This window comes from Spea bombifrons, chromosome 7, assembly GCF_027358695.1.
Source record: "Spea bombifrons isolate aSpeBom1 chromosome 7, aSpeBom1.2.pri, whole genome shotgun sequence".
Lineage (NCBI taxonomy): Eukaryota > Metazoa > Chordata > Amphibia > Anura > Pelobatidae > Spea > Spea bombifrons.
The window spans coordinates 41,730,024-41,748,054 of NC_071093.1; the positions used below are offsets into that span (position 1 = coordinate 41,730,024).

At 40.2% G+C, this 18,031-nt stretch overlaps 1 protein-coding gene across 1 annotated transcript; it reads left to right on the plus strand.

Annotated features, from left to right (window-relative positions):
* Positions 1-14,096: 14,096 nt before the first annotated feature.
* Positions 14,097-15,869, plus strand: LOC128502388 (noggin-2-like). Its single transcript, XM_053472183.1, has one exon. It carries the CDS (start codon positions 14,136-14,138, stop codon positions 14,790-14,792), a length of 657 nt encoding a protein of 218 aa, XP_053328158.1. The 5' UTR covers positions 14,097-14,135; the 3' UTR covers positions 14,793-15,869.
* Positions 15,870-18,031: the final 2,162 nt, after the last annotated feature.

Genomic DNA, 18,031 nt, shown 5'->3' on the forward strand with positions numbered 1-18,031 from the left:
TGTTAATGTAAATTTTAAGTTGTTTTTTAACATCCAGTTCATTAAATTCTTTTAAATAAACGAAAAATTTGCATATTGTTTTTTTTTATCCGATTAATCGATTAATCGAAAAAATAATCGGCCGATTAATCGATTATTAAAATAATCGTTAGTTGCAGCCCTATTTAGATGCTAGTGAAAAAAACTCAGGGGTTGAAAGTTCCCTTCCTAGGTTTATGCAATTATTATATTCTTGGAAGCATTGTTACATGAGGCGGAACTTACAATTCTCCTCTCCATACAGTATGATTCAGACAACGGTATTACCATCAAAAAGCATTCCACGAGCGGTCTTCGTCCACACCTGAATCATCGGTCAATGCAAGAGCAGGTGACTGATAATATTTAGGGGGGCTAGCACTTATCGTTTTTAGGTGTTGAAAAACGCTCGACTCTACAAGGGTCACAAATAATCAGAGAGCAGTCAGTTCAAGAGGAAAGGGGCAGAAAGATGTGGGGTTGGCCCTGGGCAACGTGGCCCCTGCCAGAAATCAGTGGTTTGAATGCTAGACTCCGGCACCACATTTTCTATCAGTTCACCGGTGGGAATAGTGATTCGTCCATCAGCTGGACCTCCGTACATGAAATGAAAGATTGTAAACTTTACAACAGAAGTAGTAAAGGCCAAAGGTAAGCGACGTGGGTGAGGAACACATATTAATCCTTCATCATGCACAGCTCACATCTCAGAAACAGTAGCTAATAATTACTAAAATTTGCTCTGTATTTCCCACTATTTCTCATCTTCTAACTGACTTATAAATACCGGGCTATGGACCCGGTTCCCACCATTTTTCTCATTGGAATCTAGTTCTAAATGCCTGACTCTCTGAAACTTTTCTTTCACGACATGGTGCTTTTAATAAGGAATTATTACCCATTCGATGCTATGGTTAAGGGGTATTAGCAGCTCACTTTCCCACACGAGTGATGCCTGTGAAGCGACAGCACAACTGCTTGGGAGAGACGTGTTTGCCGTCTCACTAAGCGGGGGAACAGCTGCCTTAAATCGATCTCGAAATCCAAAATCACTTTAGAAATGAAGAGCAAGAGAAAAAGCAAGAGATACACAAAGTAATTGGGGGGGGGGGATAAGAAGACGGAATGTATAAGTCCCAACAATGGAAGGATCTGAATAAGGATGAATGATATAGGGAGACAAACAAATCACTCACCCCCCCCCCCCATATCATGACCTACCATTGCTACAAAGTCTGGTATTAAAATGGGTACATAATAATAACTTGATATATTGATATATTGGACTGAGGGGGGGTTGATGAATAGTAGATGATGATGTGAATATGGAATAGGGGAAAGGGTGGATGGGTGATAGTAACAGAGTGAAGAGCACAAAGTGAGGGGCACAAAGAGCGGGGTCAACTATGATGGAAACTAGCAGTGAATAGGTTTGCAAAGAAATGATAAAGGACTTTAGGGCAGAAGCTGCGAGAACCGAGAGCAGGTGAGTGGCGCAAGAAAGGAGAATGACAAAGGGGCGGATGAATGGAGAGCCAGAAGTTCTGTGTTAGCGCGGGGCTTTAATGATAAGAAATGTAGCCTTGTGGAAAAGGTTGTCAGAGGGTAGAATGGGAGAAGAGAATGGGAAGTTCAAAAAGAGCACAGGGTTGAAACACTGGCAGAAATCAGGGATGCTTCGTTCCACCAAAAACATTAGACGCCGCATGTCAACTATGGAACATTTTGTCTTTTGTAAAAAAAATAAATAAATAATAACATCTATTTGGTAGTGGAAAATGAGTTGATGAAATAATTTAGTGTTTTGTTCGTAACCAAGTGGTCGGAAAAAAAACATCTTTGAAGTTCTGTGTTTTTTTTTTACGGCCATAAACAAGGTTATTGGATACCATGTGATGTCTCTGGATTAAGACGTAGAAGCCGTGTGTACAGTCCTGGTTACCGTGTCATTGTCTGCCGCGTTAGCAGCTATGTCATGTCCTCCCTGAGTGACGGCTGCATGGGGGAATGCGGACAGAATACCGACAGCATCGACAGCCAGCTGTGTGTCCAATTCCTGGCTAAAGTTCAATGTTGATGTCATGTCAGAGATATCCAGGGGTTAAGGAGGAGGCAGATTTCATGTTTTCACAAACATGACGATGCAAGCGTCCCTGCCTGGGCGCCAACTGAGAGGGCAACTCCCTGGGGACAGCGACCATCAGTAGTTATATATGAAAGAATACAGATTTAATGGAATATCCAATTATAATATGAAATATGTTTGTTAATCCCTCGTTAATTCACCTGTATGTCTGTCTAAGGCATTCTCAGAGCCAGACCGTACATGGGTCTTGGTGAATCCATGGGACCCAGCCGCCCCAAGGCATATTTTTTTGGGATAGATTCCTGGAGAAAGAGAAGCTTTTCATCCCTTGGACCTAATGTTTTGGGCCGGCCCCGCGTGTCCTAATTTCACAGCCCTCAGGGCCTATTTACCCGTCACGGCATAGAACCAGGGTGTCTATATCATACACAACAAACCGTATGACACCACATCGCCTAAATACACACAGTGTTAAATGATCTTTACAAAGCCTACTGTTATAGCTAAACTATTAGGTTGCACAACTGAGTTGGTGTCGGGGACACCAGGAAATCCCAAGCAGCAAACGGACTTTAGAAGCAATCAGAACGCGGGGATCCATAAATTCTGTGCTGCTAAATGTTGCTTAAACATAAATACCTTACCACCACCACGCTTTTATACGACGCCAACTAGTAAGACCAGTCATAAAATACACCACTTTTACAGAATTTCTGTAGCATTATATATTAATATCAGTCAGCCTTCCGTATAAACACGGCGCGCTAAAATAAATGTGTAACTGTATTCTAACGTTACACACAAATGGAATTCCTCCAAACAGTTGTGTGCGACTCAAACAAAAGCCGGCGAATTCGTTTACACAAAGAAGGAAAGCCAGAGGGGAGCCAATCTATGCCCACATTTTATATTACATTTAAACACATTCTGTTTAATGCAAAGGGAATTTTTTGTATAAAAACTATGTTCTCGGCCAGGGTCCAATTGGGATAAAGTGTTCTGTAAATATGTAATTATAATCAAATCCATTATTTTATGGTATATTCGACTATGGAAATAATGAAAACTTGCCCTACCAGTAACAAAAAGCAACGATGCCATCCCATTATTAACAACATATACTGTTAAATAATAATAATGAAGAAGAAGATGAAGAAGACAACGAAGTTGGTGGACGAAGAAGAAAACAACGAAGAAGATGAAGAACAATAATAGTATTTATTATTACCATTACTGTGTTGTAAAAATGTTGATCTGTAGGAGAAACAAAAAATAAATAACATAAAATATAACAAAATAATATTAAAAATACTAAAAAATAATAAAATATAAAAAATTAAAAACAATTTTTAAGCCGTCTACTGATTTTGAAAGATTTCTCCAGGATCCAGTAAGGGATATCTTCATCAAAATAAGATAGCAGAAAGGATTAGGTGTAACAATAATATAATAATATAATTAAGATACAATGGAATGAAACGCTCAGCCCCATCAGCTGCATTCGCTCCGCCGGGATAAGATAAACGCTGATGTCGTTTGGGAGGTTGGATCCGACACCAGGGTTCTGCTGTTTTGTCATTAAAGTCATTTTCTGTCTTATATCTAAATCCAGGTTCTGTGGGGCCAGGTCCGGAGACGCACAGACACCGCTGTTATTCTAATGAGTTTGCAGCCTAAATAATTCTGCTTTGTGCGCGAAATGAAGAATCTAGAACATTTTTTGTTATTGCTTTTAATGCAGGGTAGTCTCTTATTTGAAAGGGGTAATAAAGACAGACCATCATTTCTTGAGTGATGGTCTAATCTCTCGAACCTAATCATCGGAGGCAGCCAGCTTTCCAAACCGTCGAGGCCGACGACTAACGAAAACGTCAAAACTAAACTTAAAAAGGTAAACTGTGATAACGATTTCACATGGAACAAAAAAAAGAAAATCACGTAACAAGCGTAAACTAGGGGTGGATATTGGTCAGTCTGACCAGCCAGGTGTTTAACCAGGGACGCAATGAGATAAAAGATGCTTTCCTACTCTTACCCGTTACAAGGAACCTACAACGAGACTTTGTACGCAATAACGTGGTAGGTTTAAAGTAGAGCTAGTCTGTGTCACCTGTATTCAAGCATGGATTTTTAACTAAGGGGTAATGTCATTTAGGCAGTTCATAAAATATCATAAAATTGCAATTCAGAGGTAGCCAACACGTGCCTCTTCAGAGTTACCGAACTATCCCTCATACGATTCGTAAGGACTGTTGGGACCAGCAAAGTCTGATGATCAGCGGAGTCATTAATGTCTCATAATCACTGTTATTTTCAGCAGCTACAGTGAATGAACCCTGTAACATGGAAAGACATTAAATGAAGATGAAGTCCATGGAAGTATGGACTCACCATGGTTACCGACTACAAAGATTCCTTCCAGTGCCTTGATTTGGTCAGCAAATAATAATGATTTTGCTCTTTTTTTTTATTTTTTTAGATCTGGACTGAGCGTGCCCTATATCTCGTTCGTCTTACGGCGTGCAATCAGAATGTCAGGCATTTAGAAGAGGAATATTTTACTGACATAGCTAACAAACACGTTTACTGCTGTTATCGGGGCTTTAGGGCTGTAGAACCCTGTGATACCCTCATACCCCCAAACATTCTGAGATCCCACAAAAAAAGGAAGAAGAAGAAGAAAAAGGGACAGAAGGATTTGGGTCTAAAATAGGGGAAATCTGTGAGGTATATTATATACATATCCTGAGAATAGACCAGAAAAGTACACATTTCCCAATATAAACGGTGGTCACAGCTCTCGGCAGCGATCTAAGAGATATATCCTAGCATGGTTACCGAATTCAAGCTGATAAGAACTAAAAACCTACATGAAGGCACAGAAAATGCGTAACTTAGCAAAGAGATCAGCATGCAAAGCTGTTGCTATAAGAATTCATCATGTAAAAGGTTAATCCGGTACCTCGCAGACACCTATAAAGAGCAGAGACATTAATATACACAACCATACACAGATATGCTCATCATAAACATATCCGCACCGGCTCATACACAGTTATACACGATTTGGCGCCGATGAATATTGCTGCTATTATTGGTGCTGTTTCCATGGTTACACACTGTATCACCGTCTGGCCACAGACTAGCTAATAAGGATCGTTAAGCACGCTGGAGCCGTCACTTCGGAGAACATGCGGTGAGATGGTATGATACGGACGGGGAAAGCATTAGCAGCCCCCCCGTGGTGATAAACCAGAAGTGCAGCTAACGAAGGCTCTGTTAAAGGGAACAGCATTCTTTGAGTGATTGTAAAAAGACAATTTAAAGGACACTTTGCAGTCAGGGACTCTCACCGTCATCACATTTATTGAGTGGGTGGTAGATAAGCGCAACAGCCTCCCAGCAGGAGTGGTAGAGGGTAATGCAGTGAGGGTATTAAACATGCATGGGATAGGCATATGACTCCTGAATCTAAGACAAAACCAACATCGGAATCTTAATCAGGAAAATCTGGCAAACTTGACCTACCGAGTAATTCCATGTTTCTATCCTGTTTGCTTGCGTAGATGCTATAGAGAAGCTCAATTTATCAAAAACAAAAAAACCCCAGATACATTGCATAATCTTGCACAACTATAGACGCAAACTATTACCTCCTGTCTGCTGATAAAAGATTTCGGCGAACAAAGCTGAAAGCGTAGGATACAGAGACTAAATTAGGGACTAAACTTTGAAATCCAGGACAGCAGGTGGATAGGAAAGTGCATTACCGTGGAGGGGGCTGAATTATCTTCATTATGTATGTATGCTGACCCAACAATGATATCGTTATATTTAATTCACCCATCCGGTACCTTTACTGCTAGCATCTCATGAATGAAATTCCTCCTACAAGAAGCTACATTTTTCAGTGCCAACGGGTTCTATTGAAATAAGTATTCCAGCCATTCATTTAAACAGTTGGCAGCTCAATGCACGTATTGTCCACGATCGACAATAATAAAGATTTCACATTTTGAAGAGTTGCAGGATTACTTTCCAACAGTCCAGGTGTGACTCCGGCAGACCCCGGGCATTACCTCCGATGCGATCCATTCACCGGAGGACTCATCGAGTAAAAACCATCATCCTCTTTAGAACCTTAAACCAACAAGCGCTTTACAAAGACCTCTCCCGCCTGACGGGATAAGGCACACACTCCAGAGAAACGTGAACAAGATCTCCGATATAACACGTTGTGCTGGATCAGCATTTTTAGCCTCCGATATTTGCTGCCTGATCCCGGCTATGAATCCCAGCAGCTCTAGGCGAGGAGATTTTTAGAATAAGAAAAACACTCTCTTTGACCCGATGAAGATGCTGACAAAAAAAGGGAAAAAAAACCCAAAAAACCCTAAGCGAGGGGAAGGTGAGGTGAAATATTCTCACGCGGTCTCACTGGGGATCTTTTCCAAACTGCTACATGGTTTTAAATAGTCCACTAAATAAAGCCACGGGTGTTTTATGGAACCTGAGAGATGCAGCGCTATGCCTGCAGTATATCAGACACGTATTAGTGCCTATCTATGTATTTTAACGCATTTTGTACCGAAAGCTGGAATCCTTAACTCCAGAGGGATAGAAATACCTTCGATAGTCAAAGAAGGGCCACTAAACCTGTTCTTTGGAGAAGACAGAGTATTTCCAAATACATTTGTGATTCTACAAAGCTGGAGAAATATGAGGCTCACAAGACTTAGGTGTAAAGTTATAGGGTGGTAGATAGGTGGAATTGGTCTCAAGCAGATGTGGTAGAAGTTAATACAGGGAATTTAAACATGAAAGTGATATGCATCGGGTTATCCTGAACATAAGGCAAGACTGGGGACGCGGATAAATGGGCAGACTAGATGGGCCAAAAGCTTCTCGTCTGCCATCGAGTTCTGTAGGGGACACAGACAGGACTGTAGAAAAAGCAGCCTTGTCTGGTGATGACAGGACGGAAAGACAGCTGAACGACATGATAGGAAGGAGGGTATTAAGGAGTCAAATATACAAGGTCAATGTAAAGGGAATCTCTGACCTGCCCAAGTTCCTACATATAAAACCTATTTCATATATATATATATCCATAATTCTATATTACTATAAGAATGAGACAACAGAACCAGCCGGTTTAGGCCTCTACCTACAGCTGTGACACAAGGGCAATTGGTTGACACCGGCAGGGTAGGAATATGTTGTATGTCAAGCAACCGACAGCCAATAAAAATCTACTCGAAATGCGGCACGTTCTCAAGGGGCATTAAAAAAGCTGCGTGAATCACTCATAGCATCATAAACTCACCAATGCTTCTATATTATATATGATATACAATATATATATATACATACACACACACACACACACATATATATATAATACACATATATACACACACACACACTATATATATATATATATATATATAATACACATATACACACACACACACACTATATATATATATATATATATATATACATACACATATATATACACACACACTATATATATATATATATATATATGTGAGTTTTACATGCTCTGCAGGTTATAATTTGCTGTGTCAAGCCCTTCCATAGATGAAAAGTGGTCCATTAAGCTATAAGCAAGCCTGTGTATTCCATAATGACCTGAATCGAGCCTTGTAACAGGCTTTCCTTTCTTAAAAATAGAAAAAAAGAAACCTGAAAACAAGCTCTGTTCCGCTGTTCATTCACCCCGCAGGGTCTCACTGCTCCTCCAAAAGCAATGGTCAAAACAACAAGCCCCCCTTTCCTGAAATTAGACGGTACGGTAACGACTCGCTTATAGTCGCCAAATGCCAGTAAATTTAAACACGGTGAACCAACAAAAAAAAATACTACGTGTGTGTTTGTTTACACCTCGCAGTAAAAAAAAATAAATAAAAAAATCGCTGCAGTATTTAAAAAAACAGAAACCAGACAGGCATATGAATTAGGAGAAGCGTGTTATAGAAACGCATGCAAAGTAGTGATTTATAAGGTATATTTAAATATTTTGTACTTAGAGACTGAATAAGCAATCACTAGAACAGGTGTGATAATTGGTTCATTACCCACTAGCTGGAAAAAATCATAACGTATGATTATGGTTTCCAAGCATGCGCGCCATCAGTGGGTATCGAGCAAAACGCAACCCTCGCGTCCCAGTGTGAAGCGACCGATTACGACTTACTGCGTCAAAATGAACAATCAGACATATAACTTTTAAGAAAAAACCCTCATTTGCCCACATTTTCAGAAGCAGCTTTTTGTTCAGCATATTTTCACCCGGTTGGCACTAGGTTTTATCCAGTATCCAGGGGCTGAGTAAAGAAAAGTATTCTTGTGGGAAGGTTTCAACGACTCAATGTGTACCAATTCCTAAACTCCCAACACTGGCGCGCAAACCACGCGCCAAGAGCCGGGCCCGATCATTAAACGTACTGAAATGTTCCTATACCTTGCTTTAAGCGTACATTACAGGTGTTCAGCTGCACAAGGTGTACGCTGTAAAAAGTAATTGCGAGGCCTTTACAATGGAAGACTGTTCGTCCTGCCAACTTTCTGAAACCGTGTAACTGATATAAACCCCGTAAAAACGCACACGTCAAAACAATAAATACGTTTCTTTGTGCAAGCATGCGGATGAAAATTTTAAGTGCTAGAATTTATTTTAAACAAAATTATTTATAGATGCTGAAATTAGCCAACAAATAAGAAATACCGAGGCCCACCTAGGCAGCCCGGTTTTAAGACTTGCTGTGAAAAGAAGAAACCGTATTTGATGTGTGCGTTTTTGTTTTAGCCCCTTGTTTTTAAGGGTCCCTTGTGTCTACACCAAGAACGGCTTAATGAATGTTGTGTGTTCTGCCGTAGCACTTCGCCGTACCAATTTCCAGTAGCTCACCCGCAAATACCTGCTCACCATATGCAAGATGTGAGGGTCTGATCCCAAATTGTCAGATTGTGGGGTAGCAAAATCATAGTCCCACTTTAGCTCAACCCTCAGACATCAATCAGATACGATCAATCAACATTGTAGAAATAAGCACAGTGGTAAGAGACTTAATGAATGATTTCTTCTTCTATATGGATATTGGAACTACGGGCTGTAATGTTGATAAAGCATCTATGAAGATTTCATTCTAACAATATATATATATATCTTGTAACATTCGTGAATCATGATACATTGCATTATAGACTACTGAGGGTAGCGATGAAGAGGGATTTCTTTTACCATGTAGGAGCTAAAACATGTATGAAGAGGGATTCCACCTTAATTATATTGATTGGAACATAGAGTTCTTAATTATCCCATGCATGGTTTGAAGAATAATTGGCTCTACTGTTCTTATGGGTTAGAACTTCTGTGAAGACGGGTTCGTTGTAACGTTGATACAGTATCTATGAGGGACTCATTCTAAGATATACATGGCTTGTGACTTCTATGAATCTGGATACATTCCTCTATAGATTAGCGAAGGCATCAATAAAGAAGGGTTTCTTTTACCATAGATGGGCTTGAAGGTTTCTGATGAGGGATTCTTCCTACTATATTGGTGGGAAAACTGCAGAATTCATTATATCATGTATGCATCGTAACGGTTATAAAGTCAGATTTGTTCTATATCTGTCTTTATTATCAAATCATCAAGCTATTTCATCAAGCCTTTACACATAGGTAAAAAACCTGAACGTAAGAATCTATACAATTCCATTTTATTTGCTTTTGAAGAGATGAGATGATGTGTTTGTATTAAGTTCCTGCATCACACAAGTAAATGTTCTTGATATCAGACTTACTCTGATTTTTAATCTCTATATGATCTATAACGCTGTTTCAAAACATCTCCTTTGGAAGCAAACAAAGCATCTTTGGGATAGATGTTACATATCTGCATGTAGTGCGTGCTCCATGCATAATAATACATGAGATCATTCTTCCCTGGATAAAGAACGTACATATCTTAGTAAACCATGTATTTATCCAGAGAATCAAAAAGAGTTTAATGGTTTATGTTTCAATACGAGCCATGTAAAAGTTACAAAACATCATTATTTGAGGCATTGCTTTAAATTGGTTAAAATTAGACAGTTTTCAGTAAATCTGTCTCCCATGCACCCAACCTAATATCTCCATTAATAATGAAACATCAATCCCTATCAAATATGGCTTTTTCCACACTAATTCATCTAATTTACTTAATGATAATTAAACCAGCACACTGTAATTACACGAAGGATCGCCGACGTTAGATGTTGTTACTGGAGATCGATGCCGATTACTAGTTGGACAACAGTGGGAAACATTGTTGCTTTCTATGTAATGTAGAATGTGGCAGGTTCACATAAATCTGCTTGGTAGGTCCATGAACCCCCGGCTAAAATTTTAAGACCAACCAATGATATGTTTAACAATTCAGAACAAAAGTAAAAAAAAAAAAAAAAATATCCAGATAAAATTTATTCAGGTTCTGGCTCTGGACCAAACTGGAAAAATGCCCAGAGAAACCTGGCCCCTCAAGAAACAAACACTTTTCTGCTTCTACCGAATGGGTTAGTAAAGACTCCTTCTTCTAGTGACAACTTCGTGTCAGATGCCATCGAGGAGGTCCTAACTTTAGTAAATAGCCCATACGCCTTCTGGTGGCTGTGAACAAATAACACAAATTCTTGCCATTGTTGATGACTCCCATGGTGACTGCTTGAGATCCGTAGGATTCACGCTCCCCAAAAGCTGGAATTTGGGTGAATGCCATGTTTACCATAACTGGCTCCTGGGATTTAATCCTTAATAAGAAATGGTTGCCCAACAATATCTTTTCTACATGGTGGGTCCTTATCCCTTCTTGGTGTTGACACATCAGACCATGCAACGTTTAAAGCACGATGTAACTATATAGTCTTTAGGAGCGAATGTGTTTCGTAACATTCCAACATAGATTGCACTATTCATTCCCAATATCCCTAGTAAATTCCCAAATGGTTCAACCATCATCCGTTATGCTACTCGCTACGAAAGGCCAGTGAAGAGCATCATATCATAAAAGCGGTTACAGAAGGTGCAACGTACTACATTCTAAAGAAGCTGCCCAAAAAATGGTTTATAAACGGTCCGTACAACAGCTTTCCTCTCTCCGCCAGACTCTATTGGAAGTGCTGGATCAGGCTGCCTATGTTGGTCTATGGACAGCCGCTGCTACTGAATGAGTTTTTCCAACACAAATGGATTTATTCTTATTTCATTAAGTTATACGAATAGGGGAATCACTGATGTCCACACTGTTTGTTTGTTGAGTGCTCAGCAGTCCCTTTACAAAATGGGCTGTATTCTAATCCTGTGTTAAGAGAGATGTGTCTTATGTTAGAATGTGGATATATGTTTTAAGGCGTAATAATTAGCAGATAGAGTCCTCTCCTGTTCTACAGTCCAAGGGCATGCATTATACAACACGGGCTCCATAAAAGAACTGAAAAGGTTTGTCTTCAGCTAAGTCCCCCCCTTAGCGCACCAATAATGTGGCTGCTTGAAACCTCACACCAACTATATTAATGAAAGGGAAATATTATTTTAATAGAGCTCCACACCAGTCCCGGCTATTCCATTTATACGTCTAATGCACCTAACGCGTTAATCGCATTGTCAAATTGTATATTGTGAATTTTAATGTTATTGTTAACTTTGGCAGTATTGTTGCAGAATCTGCAGGTACTCTACAAATAAACGGAACGTGGTGCAATTTGCTGATGAGAGAAGTGAAATGTCTGTTTAGGAACCAACGCTCACTTTGATTTAAACTTCATACTGCGGCATATTCTGAGCAGGCTTTAAGCGAAAGTTCTACAAATCTATTCCCTGATCAAACGTTTTTGCAAGGCATTGATGTATAATGAGAGGGTGCACATATTTTGGACAGCTAGGCTTAGACAAGCAGATAGTTCATATGGTTCAGCGCGTCTGCAAGGATGGTCCCATATGGGACGCCAGTGTTATCCCCTATAAGTCCAGTAAAGTCCTGCCTTTCATGTATATAAGTCTAACTGCAGACTTTAAATCGTGATCTTCGAGCGGAGATCACAGCGATTTAGCCCACCAATCACCCTGTATAAGTTACAAGGTAATTTTTAATTTTTTTTGCAACAGAGTTTCAGGGGGAAAATAATCAGAAAGTTATAAAGTTCCCCGAAGACCACATAGGGTTAACGCGACAAGCCTTAGGGGGAGGTAGGATTTAGGACCCAGGAGCCACACTCTGTCAATTGGTTAGGGTTTGAGAAAAAAAGGAGAAGGGGGGGAGGTTGGTAAGGGTTGTTGTGGAGAGGCTGTCAGTCAGGGAGTGTGTGAGAGTGTGGGTTTGGGGGGAGTGACGGCAGTGGGCAGTGTCAGTTAACAATTCACACCATCAGGGGGAGATATTTAACTTGGATTGGTGGGGAAGAGTACAGCACATTAAGAAGTCAGTAGCAGTGGAGAAGAGACACTCTTGCAAGCTCTGCACCCAAGCAGGGAGAGAGGCAGGTACAGAGGATGCACCCCTTGTAAGACACCTGTCTCCGGGAATCAGAAGACCAGCAAAGGATATCCAGCGGACCCCGCACGTGTTGCTCGGCACTCAGGCATTTTATGTCCTGCAACCTGCTGTTCTCCATCTGGTCACTGCAGAAGGACACGGAGACAAGAGCCCGGGGCCATCCATAAAGGCAAGGCAGAATGGTGTGTACCATACTGAACTTTAAAGGACATCTGGATCCGAGAGTCACTGTGGCAATGTGATACTGCTCTGAGCCTTTTCTGATTTCCAACGTTTCAGTACTAAATTCTTCAAGGACTCTTAATCCTTCCTCCTCCCAAACAGCATCATCTCATTTGCACCCAAAGAGCATTCTTACCCGGCACACACACACAAAAAAAAGAAAAGAAATTAGGAGCCTTGGTCTGAAAGGACTCCTTTCTGCGCATGCTGCTCCCATGTGCATGGTGCCTGAGCGTTCTCTATACCTTTTCATCTGCTCTTAAAAAAAAAAGAAAGAAAGAAAAATATCTTTTCGAAACTCCCTACAAATTTCTCACCTGGAGGAAGCCTGACGGACAAAAAATCTGCATATAGCAGAATTTGGGCAAAAAAAAGACTATTTTATATTAAGAGGCAAACTGTGAGCAAACCTTGAAAGAGGATGAAGCCTCATCGTTCTGCGGTTCTGGAACTCTCATGGGATTTTCGGGCAGAATAAGTTAAAAGACAATCCTCACTTTAGCTTGCTTAGATTTTACTTATTTTTTTTTTTTTTAAGAGATTTTGCCCATTTTCATGACTGTTCATAAATAGCTTGGTATTAAACTGGCAGACTGTATATTTTTGGAGGAACACTCTGTGTATATCACTGTCTCTAGTTTTCCAAGTTAAAAGGATTAATTTTAATTATTTTTATTCCTTGGCTCCAGTCTCACGCCAGACTGTATGACAGAGTCTAGACAAGTTGTCCTGGGTGTCACCATGGGGATGGAGACGACTCCTTTGTGAATTTGTATGCCCCCACGGCCAAAAAAAAACAGAATAAGGAGCAAAAGGGATCATAAGAAAGGTTGGAGAAAGGGGTAAATATCTTTGCCTCCCTTGTGTGGCTCTCCCTGCATATGGACACAGTTACATCTCTGTGAGAAACTTCCTGGCTCCACAAGGCTGGAGATCACATACAGTGTATATCCATCTGTGTGTGTGTCACACACACCACCGATCTATTTAAAGCACCTTCTCCGGACTTTGTGTCTATTTCGGAGCTCTGCAAAACAGCCCAGGGAGTGAATATAAGCATTTTGTTTTGGGGGGAAAGGCAATTACCGGAACCCATGTGTACCTTTGGCTCTGCAACGTTCTAAATTCTTTCTGTGGATTATTACTGTCCATTGTTCCCCTTTGGTATCCAGAGATTCTATAAATATTTATTGAGGGTGGGAGGGGGGTGGGAGACCCTTGTTCTTTATTGAAGGGGGGTGTACATCATGAAGAGGATAATTCTGCAGCAGGCAGTTCTCCTTTGCTCCTGTTTGATACTTGTTCACCATCAAGGGTCCTGCCAGCCTTATCTGAGGCTCAGGCCATCTCCGAGTGATCATTTACCTGTGAAGGACATCATTGAGCACCCTGACCCTGAGCAGGACCCCAAGGAGCAGGACATGGATGAAAGGACATTGAGGAAAAAGCTTGGTAGTAACTTTGACCCTAATTTCATGGCAGTTGTTTTGCCCACCTTTGTTAATACATCCAACCCAGACTCAATGATCAAGTCTAAAATTCTTGGCTCCCTTCCCTTGGAACTGAAAAAGATGGACCTCAGTGAGGCACCTTATGGTGGCAGAATCAGAATGGGGAAGAAAGCCCGTAGAAAGTTCTTGCAGTGGCTGTGGGCTTACACTTATTGCCCTGTACTGTACACCTGGAAAGACCTGGGGGTCAGGTTTTGGCCAAGGTTCATCAAGGAAGGACACTGCTTCTCAGAAAAGTCCTGCTCCTTTCCCGAGGGTATGTTCTGCAAGCCCATTAAGTCCGTCACCAAGACTTTCTTGAGGTGGTACTGCCAGGGATGGTCAAGACAGAGGTTCTGCACATGGATCCCTGTCCAGTACCCCATAATATCAGAGTGTAAATGCTCATGCTAGCTGCTGTTGAATGGAAAGACTTAGAGAGACGGACTTGGCAGGGATCATGCCCCGCTAAACCGAAGGGCGTGCAAGCCGGAGTTTTATTGCCACTGATATCGGGGTTAGTGGATGGCCAGACATGACAGTGGACATAATCTTTATCAGTTAACGGGTTGGCAGCAAAATACTTTGAAGGTTGACGGATAATTGTTACCCTTTCCTTGCTTTGTAACAAAGTCACACATTAAGACGTATGTTAAACTTAAGACCAGACAGAGGGGGGAAAAAGGTAACTTGATATAAAGTACATTTTATTTTATTGTCGCTTGGGTCAATGGCCAACTCAAGGAATATAGAGATATCCCAGTTTAAGTGTTATCACACCATTCTTGCACTGCTGACAATTATAATTATTGATATTATTATTATTATTATGTATATTATTTTAAAGCTTGATGAAGGATCCAGGGCTACGCACGTCCAGTCAGATGATTTATTTTTATATGTAATATAGCTTTCTAGCATAATTAAAACCATAAGATCAGATTTTTTTTTAAATCAAGTCACCAACCTTCTTTGTAAATATATAGATTTTTTAAATATATATATATAATAATAATAATGTGTTGTAACTTTCCTTCAATGTTGCTGGCTTATTTTATTGTTGGGGCTATTTGTATTATATGGTACATATGGACCACATATTTTAATTAAATCCTGATACACAGACAGATGTGGGGTAGAAGATAGTGCTGTTCCTTTAATTTAACCTCTGCAATACCAGGGGGTTTGAAATAAATTGCTGCAACCCTCACATCACATGTCCCACAGTAGCATTATAGCGATCTGAACCTGGACTTATCAATTTTAACTAATATACAGATTTGTTTCTTTTCTATTATAATTATTATTATTAATAAATTTTATTGATGAGCAAAAATGTACAAATGTTCTAAAGATATTTTATAAGAGATTGAAATCTTGTTTTTCTTGTATTCGTCATAGAATGTTAGAGGACAGGATGGGATATCTTTGTATACACTTATTTATTTTCATTGTTTGTGTATAATAAAAAAACAAAAAACTAAAAAAAAATATATATAATGGCAATAAATTAATGAACATACTTAAATTTCTACATGCACGTGTAAAGTAAAATTAATTATTCATGGTTCAGATAAGTTTTCAAATTATTTATGTTCTAAAATGTGGCAAAGAGCAGTCAGAACAATGCAACATTGGTTTTACGTTTAGCTTATGCAAATATAATCTAATTTAAACAATACATTTGGTTTAATACCCCCTACAATTTAGTATTTTTTGCACTTGCTTAAATTACCATTTTTTTGTCCACAAAACTTTCAAGCACAAAATTCTTAAGGTAGTTTATACACCACAAGACTTTTTTTTCTTGAAATACTTTTTAGCTAAAAAAAAAGAAAAAAAGTGTAATGAGAAACAAAGTGTTAAAAGAAAAAAATAGTAATTTTCATTTATAAAAGAGTACATTCTAAAACAGCAGTCAAAATGCTAACCCTTTCAGGTGCCGGTGAGAAGCATAGTCACAGAGTCCTAATGGGGTGACTTTAGAGCCATAATAAAATTTACACAAAGTGCTAGCAGAATTGTAACCAAACGTAAAGACCAAGATAAAATGTAATATGTTGAGCATGTGATTTGTGCCCCTGTATGGCATCATCACAAGGCCAGGGCTCTTCCTGTATCAAATAGCACCCAAGACAAAATGCATCTTGGATCCCCCCCCCTGTTCATCTACCCCCTGCCAGCCAGCAGGGTGCATTGCAATGCAAGCTTTGTCTCATTCACTGACAGAATGAATGAATGAATGAATTTAAGTTGTAAAACAAAACAAAAAAATGAACACACAGGCGGATAGCTTTTCTTTATGACCAGTTACAAAACCAGTTAAGTACCGGCATCCTACATATTGGGGGGAGACTATGCTGCAATCAGATTTCTAGGTACATGGCAGGGGTAGAGGTGTGAAAGATTCGGCACAGATCTGCTCTGGTCAGACGCCAATGTGCGTTTTAAGCTTTCAAAAGCATCTGGGATAGCAGAGAACACGGACCTTCGCGACGCACTCAACCCTTTGAGTTCCAGAAGCGACAGCAATGAATAAATCATTCATATTTTTTTCTGCCAGAACATTCTGATCCCAATTGATCCAGTTCCATTCCCAGTCGTCAATTAAATTGGTCAGAAAGTGCTACACAATTTAGACAGGTGTTCAGGGACTCTTTATCCTCCAGCATGTAGGCCCTCACATGTGTGCCCCCCTGAGCAGTGACCTGACAGGACTCATGAACCCAATCTGGCCAAGAGCTTTCGTGATTGGCTATTTATTTTTTTTACCTAAAAGTGTTCAGTAGGAGAACACCTCATGATAATGGCCCAGCAACCTCTCAAAATCCTCCTGCAAAGACTTGCCCTGCAGGCTACCCCCTACATAAAGTACTGCAATGAGCAGTCAGTCATCTGAAAATGATAGCCTGAGCGACTGGGGACAACACATTTTAAAAATGACTTGTATCTCTTAATCCATACATGCTTGCTAGCAAAATATACATATAAACTGCAAGCTCCGTATGCAAGCTACGTGCAGTTTAAGTTTCATTTAACAGAGTAAATGGACAGCTGGCTGCCTAATATGCATGAATAGCAAAGTCCTTCTGTCGTCCAAGAAGTATCCAAAGTAGCAGACCGTGCAGACTGCGAAAAGTTAGGTGTAAACGGTTTGTGCGTAGCATGGGAGGTCTAGCCTCAGGTGACCATGTTGGTCATTTATTCCAGGCCATGCATAATATCCTCATGCTGCTGACCCGCATTATGTGGAATGTATAATTCAGTAACCTATTGTTTTCTCTGGATTTATACATCCCCTGTGCTGCAGGGGGCAGCACTTTACACGTAATGGTTAGCAAGATGGGGAAATGATGTGTGTCCTGAGAAAAAATGGCTGATGCAGTCACTTTAGTGTAGCCATCCTTGTGGCAAGAATCATCAGAAAGGTACTTCAACAACAGGCGAAGTTACTGTGTAGGATGGTTCCGGTGGCACTCGGAACTAACAATGCCTTCGATGAAAAAAGAATCATGAGTGGATTTAGAGGCTTCAAAAGGGAGTACAGCCAACCCACCGAGCCAACCGGAGAGTGGAATCTCTGTGTGCATAGTTCCCATTGGCTACGCTCCTTGGCTACTCTAGTTTGTAGCAGAGACATGCAGTCAGAGAAG

What these genes read in the sequence shown, in the direction of transcription:
- LOC128502388 (XM_053472183.1), top strand. Translation starts at nt 14,136, where the DNA reads ATGAAGAGGATAATTCTGCAGCAGGCAGTTCTCCTTTGCTCCTGTTTG.